At 50.7% G+C, this 19,247-nt stretch overlaps 8 protein-coding genes across 8 annotated transcripts; 5 read left to right on the forward strand and 3 right to left on the reverse strand.

Annotated features, from left to right (window-relative positions):
* Positions 1-520: 520 nt before the first annotated feature.
* Positions 521-1,273, forward strand: IAQ61_005070 (uncharacterized protein; the record flags this gene model as incomplete). The annotated part of the gene is made up of 1 exon (XM_003843110.2): positions 521-1,273. One exon carries the CDS (start codon positions 521-523, stop codon positions 1,271-1,273), a length of 753 nt encoding a protein of 250 aa, XP_003843158.2.
* A 1,599-nt stretch (positions 1,274-2,872) lies between these two features.
* IAQ61_005071 (uncharacterized protein) lies at positions 2,873-5,611 on the reverse strand. Its single transcript, XM_066096646.1, has 3 exons — positions 4,093-5,611; positions 3,529-4,043; positions 2,873-3,470 (listed from the first exon to the last, which is right to left on the reverse strand). Exons 1-3 carry the CDS (start codon positions 4,446-4,448, stop codon positions 3,112-3,114), a joined length of 1,230 nt encoding a protein of 409 aa, XP_065953341.1. The 5' UTR covers positions 4,449-5,611; the 3' UTR covers positions 2,873-3,111.
* Positions 5,612-6,597: 986 nt separating this feature from the next.
* IAQ61_005072 (uncharacterized protein) lies at positions 6,598-8,715 on the reverse strand (the record flags this gene model as incomplete). The annotated part of the gene is made up of 1 exon (XM_003843108.2): positions 6,598-8,715. The coding sequence occupies one exon, from the start codon at positions 8,713-8,715 to the stop codon at positions 6,598-6,600; it is 2,118 nt and encodes a 705-aa protein (XP_003843156.1).
* A 229-nt stretch (positions 8,716-8,944) lies between these two features.
* On the forward strand, positions 8,945-11,237 carry GPI3 (Phosphatidylinositol N-acetylglucosaminyltransferase gpi3 subunit). The gene is made up of 5 exons (XM_066096647.1): positions 8,945-9,117; positions 9,176-9,207; positions 9,257-9,291; positions 9,338-9,726; positions 9,773-11,237. Exons 1-5 carry the CDS (start codon positions 9,101-9,103, stop codon positions 10,836-10,838), a joined length of 1,539 nt encoding a protein of 512 aa, XP_065953342.1. The 5' UTR covers positions 8,945-9,100; the 3' UTR covers positions 10,839-11,237.
* A 152-nt stretch (positions 11,238-11,389) lies between these two features.
* Positions 11,390-11,710, forward strand: IAQ61_005074 (uncharacterized protein; the record flags this gene model as incomplete). The annotated part of the gene is made up of 2 exons (XM_066096648.1): positions 11,390-11,539; positions 11,615-11,710. The coding sequence occupies 2 exons, from the start codon at positions 11,390-11,392 to the stop codon at positions 11,708-11,710; spliced, it is 246 nt and encodes an 81-aa protein (XP_065953343.1).
* A 377-nt stretch (positions 11,711-12,087) lies between these two features.
* On the forward strand, positions 12,088-12,792 carry IAQ61_005075 (uncharacterized protein; the record flags this gene model as incomplete). The annotated part of the gene is made up of 4 exons (XM_003843106.2): positions 12,088-12,223; positions 12,277-12,408; positions 12,458-12,525; positions 12,600-12,792. The coding sequence occupies exons 1-4, from the start codon at positions 12,209-12,211 to the stop codon at positions 12,790-12,792; spliced, it is 408 nt and encodes a 135-aa protein (XP_003843154.1). The 5' UTR covers positions 12,088-12,208.
* A 592-nt stretch (positions 12,793-13,384) lies between these two features.
* Positions 13,385-15,471, forward strand: IAQ61_005076 (uncharacterized protein; the record flags this gene model as incomplete). The annotated part of the gene is made up of 6 exons (XM_066096649.1): positions 13,385-13,538; positions 13,596-13,825; positions 13,880-13,919; positions 13,972-13,996; positions 14,050-14,726; positions 14,792-15,471. The coding sequence occupies 6 exons, from the start codon at positions 13,385-13,387 to the stop codon at positions 15,469-15,471; spliced, it is 1,806 nt and encodes a 601-aa protein (XP_065953344.1).
* Positions 15,472-16,934: 1,463 nt separating this feature from the next.
* On the reverse strand, positions 16,935-19,017 carry IAQ61_005077 (uncharacterized protein; the record flags this gene model as incomplete). The annotated part of the gene is made up of 5 exons (XM_003843104.2): positions 16,935-17,591; positions 17,638-18,231; positions 18,286-18,771; positions 18,867-18,927; positions 18,977-19,017. 5 exons carry the CDS (start codon positions 19,015-19,017, stop codon positions 16,935-16,937), a joined length of 1,839 nt encoding a protein of 612 aa, XP_003843152.2.
* Between the last annotated feature and the right edge of the window lie 230 nt (positions 19,018-19,247).

Here is a 19,247-nt window from a genome sequence, read left to right on the forward strand (position 1 = left end):
GTTACCGTAGTGCAGTGAAACTCGGTCTTCGGCCCGGTCACGCAGAAACATGGAGCCGGGCCGAGGGACAGCTGAGTAGGTACTACATACTAGATACGGTATGTAGTGCAGAAGGTAGAGTAGAGTACAATTACCCATGTACGGTACTCTACAATACTGTTACTAGAGTAGCCCCCCCCTTTGGAGACGTCGACGTTCCAATCAGGCCCAGGTCCGATCTCGTTTGTTCGTTCCTTGCCAGTAGGGGTTCCCTTCCGCCAAGCGCCACCTTTCCCCACATTGCCGCACGAAACCTCCAACTCTCCAAGCTGAGGGGGACAAAAGTTGGAACAGCCAGACAACACTGGGAAGACTGGACCACAGAACCGAAACACCACAACCACCACTACCAACACTACTACCACTACCAACACTACTACCAGTACTACCAGTACTACCAGTACTACCAGTACTACCACTACCACCACTACTACCACACTACCACCACCACCGTCGCCTCACAAGCACCTCCGACGCCACGATGAACCCACGCGTCGAAGAGGTCAGCGATTCGGACAGCGAGCCATCCGAGATGGACATCGACGACGTGCCCCAGCTGATGCGGGCCATGAACGCCTCCCATGCGCCCAGCACGGGCAATACCAGGACGTCGATGATGCCCTCACAGTTGCTGCAGCCACAATCTCCCACCATCAAGACCTCATCAGACCGCGAAAAGTCGAAGCATTATCAATGCCTGTACCCCATCTATTTCGACAAGGCTCGGTCACGGGCAGAGGGACGGCGTGTTGGCCACAAGCTGGCCGTCGACAGCCCCCTTGCACGCGAGATGGCAGATGCAGCCGCGAACCTGGGCCTGCGCACTGTCTTCGAGCCTGACAAGACCCATCCGAAAGACTGGGCGAATCCAGGCCGGGTGCGTGTCTTGCTCAAACATGAGGGCAAGATGATGGATGCCGATGTCAAGAACAAACATCACCTCTACATCCTCATATCACAATATCTCAAGGCGAACCCCACCCAGAAGGACACGCCCTTCAGACTCCCCATCGCAGGCTTGCCCATGCCCAAAGAGATGCCCGAGCCTGCCATACCAAAGGGCTGGAAGATGAACAAGATCCTGCCGCTGCACTCACCAGCCCTGACTGGCGGCGGTGTATCAGACAATTTTCTCAAGGACATGATGGCTGAGATGGGCGGCCTCGATGGCGCTAGTGGGGCTAGCAGTGGCACAGAATCCAAGAAGAAGATCAAAGACAAGAAGAAAAAATGAAATATCAGCGCGGAGCTCGGCTGCAAAACCTATTATCTGACTCGAATACAGAAAGCCTCAAAGAGTCTAGAGTGGTCTCATGCATATGCTCTGCTTGCATGCGTTCCATCTGTTGATCGTTCGACAGGGGGAAACGCCCCCGCATGTTTAAGGCTCTGCCGATCATAGGGGCGATTTACGCCTTACATAGCGGAGAACGACACGCAATGTCGACGATCACTCAACAAATATCACCCGATACCTTCTGTCATATCTGCTGAATAGCATGCTCACCATGTGCCCTTGTGTAGTCAGACAGCCTCTAGCCTTTCTTCCATGTTTCGACCTTGCATTGAGGCCTGGACGATCATCTTGCCACTCGACGAGGCTCTCATGGCACCATGTTATCTCTTCAAAGGGGTTGTTTGGATCCCCCTTTACTGACTATTCCGTTGTGTACAGATGTTCTCATCCGAATGGATGATTCAACATACAATGATCCGATAGAGAATTCGAATTTCAGATCACGTTGGTTCTCACCGTTCGCTTCATCTTGTTCCGTGAGGCTGAGTGGCGAGGAGACATTGACGAGATCTATATATAGGGATTTCAGAGTGGAATGCAGATTTACGTACAACGAGCGTCTTTCACTCCACTTCTATCCAACAGCTGTCATTATGGAGATCTACTATTTGTATGGCATACTCTAGATTCTGTCACTAACATGCAGTCACGGATATGACTTTAATCGCTTGCATGGACACGGCATCACGTGCTCTGTAGCAACTGTCTCGTATCCCCGCATTCTCGGATGTATCGACCCGACTGCTGGTAACGTAGTACCCGAGGAGCAAGCCTAGCAAGCCTAAAGACTACTATGTACAGGATGCTACTATTCGTCGAGCTCCATTGGTGCTTCGCCCATTTGGGTTCTTCAACATCAGGCGCGCCCTCCGCGGGGCCAACATCAGGCGTTCTTCGCGGGGCCTGTACTGCACACAGCTCGTGGTACGACCAAGTGGATCGTGCAGCTGAGACTTGGGTTCATGGGGCCCAGGGTATTCTGTCGGTGGTATGCGTAAGCACGATCTGTACTTTTGGCCACACTACACTTATCACTCCCTTCAAGTCCAGCACACTGTAAGAACAACTTGTACCATCTCAGTATCCGATCGGTTACTCAGACATAAAATGCAGCTGGTCCATGCGGCATGCTCTTGGCTTTCTTCGCATTCGCCGTATTCGCATTATTGTCATTCAGCCAGCCATGCAAATCTCACCGAATATACTTCTTGCACTGTATCATCTTCGATATCAGATGGTCTGCTGTAGCGTCGAACATTTACAACCCGTACATGCATGCACGTCGTACATGCTCAAGCATGGACGAGTACTCTGGTGTGCAACGCCAAGAGGTCAGCCGTTGATATGCCGTCCCACCAGCAGAATGAAGCTGAGCGATGGTTGGGTGTGGCGAGTCTGTCCTGTGAGCATCGAACTAACTTTGGCAGTAGAGTATGCGAACGGTCGTCCCGCATGAACCAGAGTGTTTCAAATGTCACACAACATACGGAGTGAACTCCAGATACAACGCTGATTTATTATATGTTCGAATAGGGGGTATGTTGGTGCTGATGGCTCGGGATGGCAGCGGGAAGCTGTCGTCGCCTGCGTAGCCGTCGGCTTGCCGTAGCGTACCCGGGCATACAACTGTATGTAAGCTGAAATGCTCGGGCCTAACTCGGCCCCCACCTACAACATGCACAGCTGGGCCTACACAGCACTGAGAAGGTCGGGAAATATTTCCATAGTTCCATCGTATAACTCTCCTGCAATTGCACTTGCATCATTCACGATGCTTATACGCTGGCCGATTGAGCCAGGCCAATTCTTGGGGGGGAGTCGGGAGCCGCCTCGTGGACAACGTATTTGCTCTTGAGGAAAATGTCACCAAAGATGCTCATGCCGAGGCCATCGTTGGTCTGAATGCCACCAAAACAGGTTGTGCCGCTGGAATCGACTGGAGAATAGTTGATATGCTTGCCTGGAACAACCTGGGCAACGCCACCAACAGTGATGGAGAAATTGGGCAGAGTCGCGGAGCAAGGGAAGACATATCCGCCTTGGATATTGTCGAGCTTCGCTCCTGAGACCTTGGCGTAGTAGGCTTTGACAATGGCGGTGTCAGTGTAGACGAGGGTTGTGCCGGTATCGAGGACTTATGTGCGTGTCAGCTATTCCTTCCGGGAGCGCAGAGTCTTAGGAAGGAAACTTACTTCCAGAGATGGCGCGCTGGGTGGTGGTGCCTCCAACCCCATAGGCAGTGGCACTGATACCCCAGAAACCCTGGCTGTCGTCGACGTTGACATAGGTGATGGGACCAGTATACTTGCTCTTGTCAATATAACCAAAGTCGTAGGTTCCTGCTGCATGGTACTTCAAGTTGACAGCGAACAGGGGTTCAGCAAGCTGAGGCTTGACGGTGTCGAAGAAAGTCTTCTGTGGTTCGGGCGAGACAGTGTTGATGGAGCTGAACGCAAGACCAAGAAGACCGTCGGTGTTGCTGTCTCGACTAAACTGCGCAGATACTGAAGTCGCAGCCTCGACAGCCTGTGAGGTCGCAGTGACTCCACCGACGACGACCTTATCCGCGTACACCTTGCCTGAGGCACCGGAGCCGTCACCATAGGAAATCTTCCAGCTGTAACCAGACTTCAATTTGGAGGCATCCGCCTGATAGTACTGGTGGCCAGACAACTGCGAGCTAGCTTGAAGAGACGAGAAGACCCAGCTACAGTCATGTTAGCAAGGCCATACCGCATGCTGAGCGGATAACTCACAGATCAGCGGAACCGGTGTCAAAGTCCAGTTCGACGGTGGTACTACCAACAGTAACTGGGCTGAGATATGACGAGTCATACTGGTCACTGGGCACAGCAGGGTCACTACCATCACCAACAGCGGAAGCAGTAAAAGTCTCGCCAACGGCGTCACGGCTCTCCGCCGCATCCAAGAGGCTCTGTGGCACTGGCTTTCCATATTTGCGTAATGTCTTGACCTTCTGTGCCGGACCGTTCTTGAGGTATGTCGTATGCGGGACCTGTTCGACAGAGAAAGCAGAGCGCTTCTCTACCGGCGAGGCAATAACAGCACCCACAAATGTGAGTGCCGCCGTAAGAGAGACAATAGAAGGCATACTAGCAATATCGATGTCTGAGCCCGAAGAAGCAAGGAAGGAGAAAACGGATATGCAAGCGAAAGACGGTGGCCTACTCTGGAACACTGCAAGAGAAGCTTACCAGCAGTGACAAGAGTGTGACAAGACGACTTGGCTTTATATTAAGCCTTTTGCCACGACTTACCGGTATGGCCCATCCTGATGCGATGCTTGCCTTGCAAATCATCCTAGGCTTTACACGCATTCAATCTATTTCGGTTCCCTGATTGGCACCGTAGCTGTAATGGCATGTTGTTTGCGCACATAAGCATCGATCGCCCATTGGCAATCAAATCTGACGAACCACTCAGGCCGCGATTCCCATCTTGGCAGGTAGCTACTTGTCGTGCTTGTCGTGGTGGAGTGGAGTCGCCGTTTTGACACACAAGAACCTGCCGTTTCGAGGATGGCTCCCAGAGGCGCTTTTCTTTTTGGATGAAAAAAAAGAACCTTCGGCGTGGAACCCAAGAGATGAACTATTAAGCAGGGTTTTGTGGGAGGAAAACTTTGTAAGATTACGGACAACACTGCAGTTACATGCTTCGTGTCTGCGCGACAAGGCTGGGAAATGAATCTTGTGGAAATATGTCCCAACCACGCTATTGGGGGTTATTCCCAAGCATGTGTTTGCGCATCCTTCCCGCTTGAGCAGTGGCTGTGAAATCCAGTACGTGGGAATCATCATTGCCCAGCAAGACATCTATCGGTACTCCGTATCGCACATACGCAATTACACTCATCGGTCTACTCTATCTAACCATACCTCCCTCATCTCCCCACACAGCTCCCTTCATACAATAGCCACAGTCTAGACACCCAGCGTGATTGGATGGGTACCGCAGATGACACTCGCCTTAGCCCTGTATACCTTCCAATTCCCCGCTAAAAAAAACCCCCGGTTTGGTGCAAAGTAGGCGCTTGTGTAGATTGTCGGGCATGTGGTGTCTTTGTGTGTTGCATATGCCGTGTATCAACAGGTGTATGTGTATAATCCGCCGCTGTCCGGGTACGAGACTGATAAGCTAAAAGATGATCATCCATGGTAGCCAGTGGGAAGACAAGCTCTCGTTGCAGGTGTCTAAGCCTCGGGTGCTACTCGCTTGGCGGGAATCAAGCTTCGTGGATGGTTGGGGTCGGGGGGCCGGGGGGGTGGGGGCTATTTGGAGGAAAGACATGGGCAACGGGGATTCGTTGGTTTTTGAAATGGCGTATGTTAACAGCAACTTGGATAGCATACACTAAGGCTTTCTGCCTGACTATACAAGCCGTGATATGTGGCAGTCCACTAATTTACCATGGCCGGCGTGCGATGTGCAAAATGGCAAGGAGAGAAGTTATCCTCATCGCCACAGGCTGGAACACTGGTCTGGATAGTTTTGTCCTTTTTGAGTCCCGGTTCGATCTTCCTGGATCTCCATGGACAGCATCGTCGTCTTCAGGACTCTCTTCTCATCCCAGGATGTTGCGAGAGAAACCAACCCAACAGAACCAAACAATCCGCGGCGTCGATGTACCAATTCCAACAAACAAAACCGCACTGCGCACCGGACTCCTGCCGTGGCCTGGCTTATATCCGTAACAGGTAGGTGGATAAAAACAACATCACATCACGTACAGGGTGCGGAGATATCAGGGGTTCGGGGGCGCAAATGTAGCATAGGATGTGCTATTTTGTCCGCGCGGAGGGCTACCGGTAAACGCACTGACCCAACCTAGTGCAGGCCTGGAGTGGTAAGGTGTATAACAACGAGGAGAGCCAATGAGAGATGTAGAGTGTAACTTAAACAGACGACAGACGCGATTTCGCCACTGTGACGACTAGAAGGGGGTGGTTGAGGGACCTGCCTAGATAGGGAGGGTGGGTAACAAGCCTAGTGTACGGTACATGGCTTGGTCGAGGCTTAGCAGTACGAGCGAGAGCTTGTACACGCCCGTTTTTTTATACAATGGCGACTTTGAAGTCGTATTGGAGGATGAATGGTCTTGCAGCACCATACCAGCCAGCTATCCGGCAGCAATAATCTCTAGGCCAATTGGCTTTGATACAAACGTGGATGCCGAACCGATCACGAGTCGGCATATCCACATACACACACATGCAACATGGATATACACACTTACCGCCGAATTATTCGGCCCCAGCACCGGTCACAGCACTCTCCAGCTGCTTGAGCGCCTTGCGGTAAGCCTTCTTTCTCCCGCCTGCCGTAACGGTGCTTTCCTTCAATTCCATACGCTTCACCTTCTTGTTCCCACGCTTGATACTATCCCCCTTTGCGACCTGCTTGAGGAACCACGCAGCTTCTGTCTTGGTAAATAGTGTCCACGCCTCTCCCACCTTACCAGCTCGTGCTGTGCGCCCGACACGATGCACGTAGCTCGTGATACTAGTGGGGAGGTCATAGTTGATGACATGAGTTATTGAGGGAATATCTAGGCCACGGGAGGCGGCATCAGATGCAATGAGAATTTTTATGGCTCCTGTGCCGAAAGAGCGGAGGAGCTTGCGTGAGGCCTCGGCAGTGAGGGCGCGTGTCATTGTTTTGAGGTACTTTCTGAAGTTGGGGGCGAGGACAGAGAGGAGGTGGGATAGGCGGGAAGCGCTCTCCGTGCTTTTTGTGAATACGAGGACGCGGCTTTGTTGTTTGGAAAGCGAGCCTTCCTTCTCTTCATCGTGTTCAGAGTCCTCAGCTGATGAGGAATCAGAGGACGAATCTGAAGATTCTTGTTTCATACCAGACTCTGCTCCTGGGAACACGGCATTAAGTAGTATGTATAGTAGATGAAGAGGTTTGTTCGAACCGTCGCCAACGTGTACAGCAACTTCGTCGAGGGTCGAAGGTAATTCGAACACGTTGTCTTCGTGGTCGAGCGGCTGTATCTCGGTAGCCTCGTCCTGAACGACCACCAGCTTCGGTCTCTTTAGCTTTAGTGTCCCCAGCTTGGTAAGATCCTTCTCCATTGTCGCGCTCAGCACAACCTTTGTAAGCTGCCTGCGCGCTGGCAAAGCAACAGACCATTTCGAGTTGGCATCTCGCTCACGCATACGGATCCGTTCCTGGGCATTCATGAAGTCTGGAGGCGTTTCGCCATGGAGCGCCTCCATGAGCACGCCTGCCCAACCCTGGAAGTTCTGGTTCAGCAGTTGGTCTGCTTCATCGATAACTAGCCATTGCACGGCGTTCAACAGGAAGCCCGTAGTGTTTTCGATGTGCTCAACGAGCCTCCCCGGTGTGCATATCAGAATGTCTACACCCGAGTCGTACTGTGGAACGTGGTCCAAAGGCATACTCTTGAGATCATCGAAGATGCCACCCTTCTCTGCGAAGCCAATCTGAAACTGTCGGGAGGCCCGCTCATGTAGCTCTCTAGTTCTATGGGGGTCGTATTGAGCTCTCAGCTTCACAAGCTGTTTCTGTTCCGTCGGGAATGCGACATTTCCCAATGCAGTCCCAACCTTGATCTTTGTACCAGCACATAACTCTTCAGCGACCTGCAATGCCTGGTTGACAAGCTGTCTGCTTGGAACTACAATTACAGCGGACAGGACGGGTACAACACGATCCTTGAGCGCTTCGATTATAGGCAGTAGATAGGCGAGTGTCTTGCCAGATCCCGTCTTCGCAGAGACACATATATCGCCCAAGTGCTGTTCAAAGCCGGGATGGAGCATGGGTAGCAGGGCTGTCTGAACAGCTAGAGCATCATTAAAGCCCTGTTTTTGTAGCTTCTTGACGAAAAATGGCTCGATGCCAAGCTCCGAAAATGGGACGTTCTTGGTCGCCTCGACGGTCACTGGCTTCGCAAGCCATGGTGGTAGAGTGGAAAAGGTAGGCTCGAATGCAGGCTCGGGTACGGGTGCGGGCTGGGGCATTGGCTGCAAATCGTGAAGTTCTCCTTGCTCTTCTGAGCCATGCGTGGATCCATCTTGCTTCTGGTCGCCTCGTGACTCTGCCAACTTCTGCACCTTTTCAAATTTGGACAGAATGGCCTTGTGTTTCTTGGGTGTCTCTTCTTGTTCCTGCGCATCTGGGTCGCGCTTCCTCTTCTTGGGCTTCTTGATCGACTTGGGAGCTTCTACTGGCGCGTCCTCTGTAATGGGCGAAGCATGTGAGGCAGATACTTCAACGGCAGAGACAACGGGACTTAAGGCCTTTGCGACCTTTGCACGTACAGGCGCAGCTGGTGCAGCTGGCTTGACGATGGTGACGGGCGGCGCCCAGCGCTTGAACAGAGGTGCTGGCATGGTGTTATGGCGCGCCAGAGGCAGACGAGTGGTCGATCAAGTGACGAGAAAGATTCAGATCTCACAATCTCAACATGGGAGTGAAGTGGGTGAGGTTCGCAATATGGTGGTACTTCTTCGGCGCATGGTAGACCGTAGGCCATCAAGAGTTCTCGGCCCGCCAAAAATTTGGTCGGGACCCTGAAGATTGAAAACGCCGACAATGTGCCCTGCAATGTCCAATGTCCAATGACGCGCCTGTGCCTGTTTCGCGGCTTGTCCATCATTCCATATTCGCGACCACAGTGAACAAGTAGCGCTGTATGCGTCCATGTATGCGCCATTGAGCTGCCATGTTTCCATACTGTAATCGCAATCGAGGAGTCTACCCTCACAGCCTATCATCATGCCCTACAACATTGCGTACGTCCACCAAGCCCCTCCTCGACTTTGTTCTCTAGTTAATCATGTTGCACATCAGTATGGTCAGCGACAACTTCTATCCTCAACCCGGTATGAAGCGAGATTCGATGTACAACTACAGTCTCTCATGAAAACGCAGGGGGAGTGGAGAGCCACATGTACCAGTTGTCCAGTGTATGAACTTTCTGCCATCCCTTCGTTCTCGACTAATATGATTCAGAAACTCATCGATCGCGGTCACAAAGTCATCGTCATTACACACGCCTACGCTGGCCGGACAGGTGTTCGATACCTGACGAATGGACTCAAGGTCTACTACGTTCCTTTCTTCGTCATCTATCGAGAAACGACCTTTCCGACCGTCTTCTCCTTCTTCCCCGTCTTCCGGAACATTGTCATTCGCGAACGCATCGAGATTGTGCATGGACACGCCAGTCTGAGCAGTCTGTGCCATGAGGCCATATTGCATGCCCGCACTATGGGTCTGAGGACTGTCTTCACAGACCACAGTCTGTTTGGTTTTGCAGATGCTGGGAGCATTCTCACCAACAAGCTACTGAAGTTTACGCTCAGCGACGTTGACCATATCATCTGCGTTAGCCATACCTGGTCAGTTTACTCGCCGGGCTATTATGAATGATCTAACAGGATACAGCAAAGAGAATACTGTTCTCAGAGCGTCACTGGATCCGCTTATGGTCTCCGTAATCCCAAATGCAGTGGTCGCCGAGAACTTCCGTCCCCTTTCGCACGACTCGAACGACCCCGACCGTCCCATGGCTCCAGGGCCTCCACAGCCCATGGGCCCAGATGAGATCATAACAGTCATTGTCATCCAGCGACTATACTATAACAAGGGCACCGATTTGCTCGTCGCAGCTATACCGCACATTCTTGCCGCACACCCCAATGTTCGCTTCATAATTGCCGGCAATGGCCCCAAAGCTATCGACCTCGAACAGATGATAGAACGAAACGTCCTTCAAGATAAAGTCCTCATGATAGGTCCTGTCCGCCATGAGGAGGTACGAGACGTCATGGTACAAGGCCATATTTACCTTTGTCCCTCGCTCACAGAGGCATTCGGCACCGTCATTGTAGAAGCCGCTTCGTGCGGTCTGTACGTCGTAGCAACTCGCGTTGGTGGTATTCCGGAAGTCCTCCCTACGCACATGACAGAATTTGCTGCGCCCGAAGAAGACGACATTGTCGAAGCTACTGGACGTGCCATTGCCAAGCTACGACAAGGCAAAGTCAGGACAGAACTCTTTCACAACCAAGTCAAGCAAATGTACTCGTGGACCGATGTTGCACAGCGGACTGAGAGGGTGTACGATGGTATCAGTGGTGTCATTAGCCATACCGAGTTCTACCAGGGCGCAGGAGCAGCGGGTGGTTGGAGTGCTACGCGCGGCCGTGCTGGTGTGCAGAGTTTTGCACTCATCGAGCGCTTGAAAAGGTACTATGGCTGTGGTATCTGGGCAGGCAAGCTTTTCTGCTTGTGTGTTGTTGTTGATTATTTACTCTATTTGGTATTGGAGTTTTTTGCGCCAAGGTCTAGGATCGATATCTGTAAAGACTGGCCGAAGAAGATGGTCAAGGACCCTCCGAAGGCGAAGGGAAAAACCGTAGATGTAGGAGAGGATAGTAAGGGTCCACTCAGGCAGCGGAGCTTCCGACATCGCAGAGAGAGATTCGAGGAACGCGATGATAGCTTATGAATTGATCATGAAGATGAGCATCCGTGGATTGGATCTGACTGCTTGGCTGAGGAGCATAATGCAAGCCATAACAGAGACATCAGAGATTAGCTTCGAACTACCTTGTCCCCTCTCTACATCAATCTCACACATCGCGTTTTCTTAGCATCAGCGCTACATGTGCAGCCACTTACCTTGCAGCCATGGGAATCAGAGACATGTAAGCTCGCCGACCTTCTCAGCCCTTCTTTGTCCAACAAGGGACTATCACCTGTAAGCATATTCAGCCACATGACAACTGACTGGATCCTTTGGCTCTGACTCCCCGTACACGGTAAGCGGGCCGCTCCTGTAGGATCCGAGAAGGGGGCGCCTTAGAAAAGAGGAGAGCATGATGGCCGTGTGATGGGAAGATGTTGTCTGGGCCAGGAGGGGGGTATATAAGACTTGAACCTCCATTACAGAACTCTCCCCTACCACGCGAGATCTCCGAGTCCAGGAACTGCCAAGTAGGCATTCGTATTCTCTTTACCATCAAGCCTTACTTGATCTACCCTAAGAGATTCCCAGCCATGAGACCGATGCCCACACTTTTCATTCTCGTGTTCGCGTTCCTCGCGTCGTCCAAGCCGCTTTCAGCTCCATCGCTACTCACGCACAATGGACTTGAGAAACGGCAGCAGTGTTTCGATTGCTCGACTAGACTAGCTAGTTGCAGAAGGGTACGTTTGCATGGCTTCTTTGGAGTTGCGGGGGTGAGAGTTGAGAGAGTGGACGTGAGCTAATGGGAGACGTAGGGCTGTGATGGGGCGACGGCGTGCCTGGATGCTTGTGCGTGTCAGGTTGCAGCAATTACTTTTTGTCGGGAGGCTTGTGCGGTTAAGTGTGTGTGAGTGGTTGAAGAAGGGGTGGAGGAGAGGGAAAGCTGTTGATGTCTATTTATGTTAAATGATAAGTGTGTTGCATGTAGTTTCTGCTCATCTTCCTCCCAATACCGTACCTACCGGTACCGGTTAACGTTAGTCGCGCATTGCATTACTGGTACCTACCTACATATCCGACCAGCAACACATCACTCATTGCATCATGGGGTGGAAGAGACCATTGGGAACATACTGATATACAGCGTATTATACAGATTCATGACAAGCCCCACTCTTTATCTAGCAGCGTGTGAGGATTGGTCGTGTCTTGTATGAGGCCTGGTAACACTGAGCCCTCTTAGCAATTTCCTCGTCAATGTCTTGGCGTGCTTACTATGAGAATACCACCCCCACGAACGCGACCAACCAACCAGCATCAAGACAACGCAAACCAAGTCCAACATCACCTTGACAATCCAGACATTATTGGAACTTGCTTAGAATCCCACAACACATCCTACACACAAGATGCAGCGTCGAATGGTTCGTGGCATCAAATTTGCGCGGTGTTCTTGGCCAGGCGCTGACAGCTGCAGCTCACCAAGGAGGAGGAGGCAGGCGGGAACGAGGATATGGAAGTGCGAAGAGAAGATCAAGAGAAGATCAACCGATTCAGTTCGCTACATCAAAAGGAAGAAATCATTGAAGAGGAGCTGAGGGCGAAGATTGTACGTCTTTGTTATGATCATCTACATTCACAAGCTGATTTCAACGCAGAAAGAAAAGGAGGACCTTGCAGAAATCTCAGACGAGTTGGAACTTGTGGATGAGGAGGAGAAAGTACCGTATGTTCCAAGTCTAGCATATTATATGGCACGCATGCTGTTGTCCACGATACATTACTAATCTTGTGCGACAGATACAAAGTGGGAGACTGTTTCATCTCGTTACCGCAGCCGCAAGTTTTGGAACTTCTGGCATCGTCAACAGAGACCATCGACAAGGAGGTCGAAGAGCTCAAGGCCAAACTCGAGGGCATTCAAGAAGAAATGGGGGAGCTGAAGAAGGCGTTGTATGGCCGCTTTGGTCGCAGTATCAACCTAGAGACCTAGGTGGCTGCCTCACTGTCACATCAACATGGATCACGACCAGATATCCCAGATGAACTGACGGTGAACCTTCAAAGCATCGTACTCAGCATATCTTACCACCATGTCAGGCCATTACAAGCTGTGCATGATTAGCCAATCAACAGTACGAGAACTTCAACAATATGCAACGGTTCAGTCTAGGTGCTGCATGATAATTCTCGGATTGTCCGTGTTTCCCGGCTTTCTTCCCGATCCGAAAGTACGTAGCAGCCGGTGTGGGCCTCCCTCCGCTTCCACAGCACCTATCAAAGCCATGATCGCCAAACAATAACTGCCACGCAATCATGGTTCGACTTCCCCGCCCTAGCGAGAAACGGCGCCTGTACTGCAGTTGCTTCGTGCGTCAAACTTATAAACTGAAAGGGCGCACCGCACCTTAGCAAACCTCGGATGCCTATGCCATTAAGAAAGGGCGGGGTCCGTCCAAGCCTTGGTAAACAACCAAGCATCGTTTATGCACATTTTCTGTTTCCACTCACGTGCTTCGTCCTCTATGTTTTATAGCTGTTGAGCGTTTAATTGTGACACAATAGAGCGTCATTGTCCGGAGACAATGGCGTCTGAAGACCTAGAAAGGACTTATTCCCGGGAGCAACAACGACTGGGACCAGGGCACGAAATTGTAGCAACTCCAGTTGCACTTGTGCGCAGCGTGACTACGAAGAGTCAGAGGAGCCTTCATAGTCAGGGGAGTTCGAAAAGTTGTAGTTAGGAAGCCTAAGCGTATACGAGTAGAGTCGTGGTTTACTGATACGTTGGTGTAGGAAGAGATGCTCGTGCTGTACGGATCAAGAATCTCGAAAAAGAAGAGAGTTGCTCTGCAGCCTTGAATAAAGAAGACGGGATTGAGGAGGCTGTGCAGAGGTCGCCGTCGATGCTGAGTTCGACCAGTTCACTCTCCCAGCATTCTGGTGGAGGCGAAGACGGAGTACGTGGGCGGCGTATCATTCGGTTCGAGGACGGTGATCCAGAGAATCCGGATAATTGGGGACGGGTATGTTTGATTGCCTCGACTCGTTGTCTGGAGAAGTAGCTAACTTTTTTGTAGTGGAAGAAATGCTACGCAATCTTCGTGGCCATCATGAGCGGTCAGTCCAACGTTCCCTGATGTTGAGTTTGTTAGAACTTACAAGTAGACAGTTATGAACAGTACGATGAACTCCTCGTTAGTACTTAATCCATGACTATACCATACATCTTCTAACCGGGAGTATCTAGACTCGCATCAGGAGTAGTGGAACCATTATCGAAAAACTTTAACGAATACAACGAACAAATGCTGATTTTACCAACCTCGATCTTTCTCGTCGGCTACACATGCGGTCCAATGATATGGGGTCCACTCTCAGAGTCCTATGGCCGTAAAGGCGTAATGATGTACTCTTTCGCCCTGCTCACCATCTTCTCCATCGCCTCAGCAGTAGCGCCAAACTTTGCAGCACTCGTCATATTTCGGCTCTTCGTTGGCATTGGGGGCAGTGCGGCTATCAGTGTCGTGGGAGGGATCTGCGCCGACATCTACCACAACCCACAGTCCCGCGGACGAAGCATGGCAATCTTCATGGCGGCAACCACTTTCGGACCTCTTCTTGGCCCGATCGTCTCTGGCTTCATCGGCGTCATCTCATGGAGTTGGCCGTTCTGGATCGGAGCCATATTCGCGGGGGCGTCCTGGCCCATGTTCTTCTTTTTTCCAGAGACGTATGGGCCAGTGATTTTGAAACGCCGTGCGGTGCGGCTACGTAAAGAGACTGGCAAAGACGATATTGTCGCACCGCTTGAGCTGGAAAAGACGGGCCTCAATCACATTGTTACTGTGGTTTTGACGAGGCCTCTGCGCATGATTTGCTTTGAACCGCTTGTGTTGTTTACCTGCTTGTATTTGAGCTACGCTTGTCAGTCTGAAGCACCATCGATGATAATCGTGTATACTTGTAAGGCAAAACTAACTTGCCTACAGATGCGATCTTCTACATCTACCTACAGTCCTACCCGGTCATCTTCACTGGAATATACCACTTCAACCCCGGTGAAGTCGGTCTCACATTCCTACCCATTGGCGTCGGCGCATTCATATCCGCAATACTCTACCTGTCCTGGGACGCCATTCTCATGCGAGCACAACGTACAAACAAGCCCTGGGCAGATAATGAAGAGATGCGCCGTCTACCACTAGCCTGCATCGCCGGGCCATTCTTTGTCATTTCCGCATTCTGGCTGGCCTGGACGGCCAAGGAAAGTATACACTGGATTGTCCCAGTTCTTGCCGGGATCCTCTTCGGCATGGGATATCTTTGTCTCTTCATGGCACTGCTCAACTATCTCGTCGATGCATACGAAGTCTTTGCCGCATCTGCAATGGCAGCAGCTTCGCTTTCTCGATCCACGTTTGGAGCCGTTTTACCGTTTGCGGCAAAGCCCATGTATCGAGCTATCGGTGTAGCTTGGGCGACTAGCTTGTTGGGCTTCTTCAGTCTCGCGCTGTGTGTCGTGCCTTTTGTGTTTGTGAGGTGGGGAGGCAAGATGAGGGAGAAGAGCAAGTTTTGTCAGTATCTGAGGGCGAAGAAGAAGGAAGAGGAGGATGCGAGGGAGACTGAACGGCAGGGTGCAAGGAAGGTGAATGGGAAGGAAGACGTGTAACAGGAGATGGAGTAGTAAAAGTATGTTATCAAGAGTGTTGTGTAATCATCCAGCTCAGAAATACTCAAGAGATAGAGTTGATGGACTATAAAAATATGACTAGTGAGATAGAGCTTGTTTATGTAGAGCCTATGCCTACGTGGCTAGAGGATAACGATTAGTATGCCTATGATATTCCTACTCTGTATCTGCTAGGATCAAGCCGTGTATAGGCCGAGCTTTACCGTCGTTCACGGTAGACCAGATGTCGAGAGGTCTCTGGATTTTTAGTTTCTTGATATATCGCGATACCAAGGTGTGTATCAAGGTAGGTATTGAAGTACGTATCATGATGTAAAACATTTTGTGACAGGCTTGCGCCATGATGTGGTTTGGCATCACACAGTAGTAGTGTCAGCATTGTTGCTGTTGCTGTATAAAATTAAGATAGATGAGTATGACTTCTCCTGTCCCCAAAGTTCTATGCATAGTCGTGAAGAGCTTTAGTATTCTCGTGAAAACGACCAAGTTACTTTCAAGTTTCAGTATACCCGCAAAGACCCTAACTTCCCTCTGATGAAGGTGCGATTCCGCTTATATGAATGATAAGGCGAGGCTGTCATGTAATAATAATCAATATCTAAATCAGCGCTTTAACCAGGATGTTTGATTTATGAGACAAGTGCTTCTGTGCAATACATGAGGTTGAATTAAAGTTTGCAGAAGTCGTAAGAAATTTTGCATATGCAGTGGGCCAGGTATGACAATAGCAGAAACTTTTTGTCCAAGATTAGTTACAGTCTTGGAAGGAAAGCTCTGAAAGGAGTAGAATGACGCGGTTCTTGAATCAGAGCTCAGAAATAATCAGTATTTTCAAAGTACAGAAATTCAAGCTAGAGATGCATGAAGAGGTTCTGTATCAGAGGATGTATGTTATATCAGCCGTGAAACAGACACGAACTAGTGAAAAGAGAGGACAGGACTCCAGTCGAGTGCGAGCTTCTTAAGCGGATGCTACTTGACACCTTGACATAATTCGCAATCCATCTATGTGAGAACATCGCATTAGTTAGCACAAACAGAACGCCTCCTCGTGACCTCGACCCAGTAACAGACATAGATAAGAGATAGGAACTCTGAGGATATAGTACACATAGGACTCTTCAGGCCTAAGGCACAGCACAATATGTGTACGTAAACAAAACCAAGAAGTTGAGTTAATTCAACAATATTAAAGACTTAGTTTGTTAAGTAGTTAGACGACAATAATAGAGACTAGAGTCGCTTTTACACGAGGATCTCAATAACGAAAAGCGCATAGAACTTAACAACAGCACCATCCCTCCATTGCAACGCTCCAAGAGATAACTTCATCTAACCCCTTATTGTTCTCTAGGGATTCAATAGATACCTTAATTCATCTACTGCCAGATCCATTTGCTGCTCTTCTAGTATTAGCATTTTCGAGCGTCTTCATCCAACACCTATTGTGGCGGGGGAGTCGTATTAGTTAGTAGAGTAGTTACAGTGCATCCTTCGCTGTATCTTGTGGCGCTAGAATCGTCTGTATTACGTCGCTTTTGCTGAATCTCTGAACGCTTTGAACACCTGCTAGTACGTTTGGCCGGGAGTCTGTAATCCACGAGTTCCTCTATTGAACTATCAGATTGCTCAAAGTCCTCCCGTGTATCTAAAACACCGTTCAGCGACGTCTGAGGCTCTTGGCTCTTGTTGTATGCTTCCGTCTCCGACACGGCAGTCACGAAGCTTAAAGCCGGGCTGGTGCGCACATTGTTAGCTGGTGCTGCAACTTCCATAGAATTTGCTCTCTCATTCGCCAGCCTGATTGCCTCGTCTCTCTGCTTCTCGGCCCAATCTCGTCCATTTCTGTATGTTTGTAGTCCGGCTGCACAGGTGTTTCGGTTGCCGGTTATAGCAAAGGAGTCCACCTGAGTCATGTGGTACTGCGGCCGACCGCCAGGACTGCGCGGCGAAACAACGTGGCTGGTATACATCTTGAGGGTGCCGCCGTGGTAGATCGATGTCATGGTATAGGCATTGTTGTCGTAAACTGGCTCGTCTTGTTTGTATGACCGTAAAGTGTGTATGGCCCTCGCTCCCAATGCACCATCATAACACGCCTGTCTTCCGGCAACCGCTAACGATCCATCTGGGCCCTTTAGCTACCAGGAGGAAGTTCGGCGCCATAGGAAGATCGTGCTGCGTTGAAGGAATAATTTGGCCGCCAAGCTCATCGCGGACCTTCCGATTAAGCTGTTCCGGGCGGGCGCCATAGTAGATATCTGGGTTGCCGGGTTTGAGCGTGCCGTCCGTCAGTGGGTCGAGATTGGTAAAGGGAATTCCTCCTGAGCGGCATTTTGCATCCCTGATCTTGCCTTCGATGATAGGAATCACCAATTCTGACACCTGTTTTTCTTCACGGGCGTCAGCATCTGCCTGTACAAAATTTTCAAACTCTTCCTCATTGAATATGGACGGTGAGAGTGAAGGTCGACGCCGTGCGAATATTTGATTGAACTGCGCACGGTTATCTGGCCTTATAGGCACACTGCCATTCGGATGCCTGTAGCCATGAGGATAAACATCATGGTCAACAAGGTACTGTTCAAAATTACGGTCGTGAGCCCCAGTGCTCTCTGTTTTCGTCGTATTCGTGGTGGGATCGGTGCTGGGGGGATTTACTGAGCTTTGCTGTCGGCTCCTAGAACTCGACTGGCTCGAGCTCATTGCGTGATCGGGAGGACGGATAGGTTCGCGGAACTAGAGAGCGTCGTTAGCTTTGGCGCAAGCCGGCAAGTATATTATTATGCATACGTTTCTTAGATCGGACAGATGTGGGCCTCCGTGTCTGGCAAATAGCTTTATGTTCTTCAATATCCTCGGCTCGTAGCGAAGATAGTCGGCGATGTATTGAGTTGTTTGGCCATTTCTCTTCAATTCACCCAGGAAGTTTCGAGTCACCGGCCGGCGGGCTCGTTGATGCGATGAACGAGGCGGGGTTGGAGCAGCTTGAGCGTTCCTTCGGTCTAGCTCTCTCAAAGCTCGCTTGGTCAACCAGATTTTCGATAAGTTGTCCCAGAAAGCTGGTGGTGGTTGAGATTCGCTGGGAGGGCTGAGCCTCTGCTTTTTCAATACGGGTCGCGATGTTTCATTCAGTTGGGGTGTCTCTGAGTGTCGACGTTTACGTGAACCAGTGAGTGGTGGCTCAGACATGGGGCGATTTTCGATCGTAGGGAGCTCGGACGCTGCAAGATGGGGAAGTAGATGGATTGGAAGTGAGCGGGGAGCGGGGAGCGGCGCCTATGTCGTGCGGAGTTCCCCATAGCGTGCGATGTGGAGAGGTTGGAGTTTGCGTGGATTCGGAGTGACTTGGACAGTAAAGTGATAGCCATTACGCGAACACGGCCATGGCGCGCGCAGCCTCGGTACCACCGTCGGCGAGTTTTAGCGCTATCCCTATGGTACTTCAGACGTCCGATCATAAGCCATTTAAGTTGAACAATACCGAATAAACCCCCAAGATGACGCGACGTGGCCGCCGCCCATAGTCGTCTAAAACGCGCTGCAGACAGCCGTTAATAACCATCGCAAACGGTGTGAATGACATGTAGCGACGACACCAAGGCATCTTAACACACAAAACGATCACTTCGCCTATCACGTTCTTCAAAGAAGGAAGCAGGTCTCCTGTTGCTTAACACACACACACGCTCCGTTCATCTCGCCTGTACCCTACCGTCTAAAGCCACTCTATCTTCACGCTTCACAGCCCTAAG

This window comes from Plenodomus lingam (assembly GCF_022343315.1).
Source record: "Plenodomus lingam strain CAN1 chromosome Unknown contig_21, whole genome shotgun sequence".
Classification (NCBI taxonomy): domain Eukaryota; kingdom Fungi; phylum Ascomycota; class Dothideomycetes; order Pleosporales; family Leptosphaeriaceae; genus Plenodomus; species Plenodomus lingam.

Coding starts and splice junctions, on each gene's coding strand:
- GPI3 (XM_066096647.1), top strand. Junction 9,208..9,256: donor CAACTTCTATCCTCAACCCG/GTATGAAGCGAG, acceptor ATGAAAACGCAG/GGGGAGTGGAGAGCCACATG. Junction 9,727..9,772: donor ATCTGCGTTAGCCATACCTG/GTCAGTTTACTC, acceptor AACAGGATACAG/CAAAGAGAATACTGTTCTCA.
- IAQ61_005071 (XM_066096646.1), bottom strand. CDS start 4,448: ATGCCTTCTATTGTCTCTCTTACGGCGGCACTCACATTTGTGGGTGCT. Junction 4,044..4,092: donor GACACCGGTTCCGCTGATCT/GTGAGTTATCCG, acceptor ACATGACTGTAG/CTGGGTCTTCTCGTCTCTTC. Junction 3,471..3,528: donor CCAGCGCGCCATCTCTGGAA/GTAAGTTTCCTT, acceptor CACGCACATAAG/TCCTCGATACCGGCACAACC.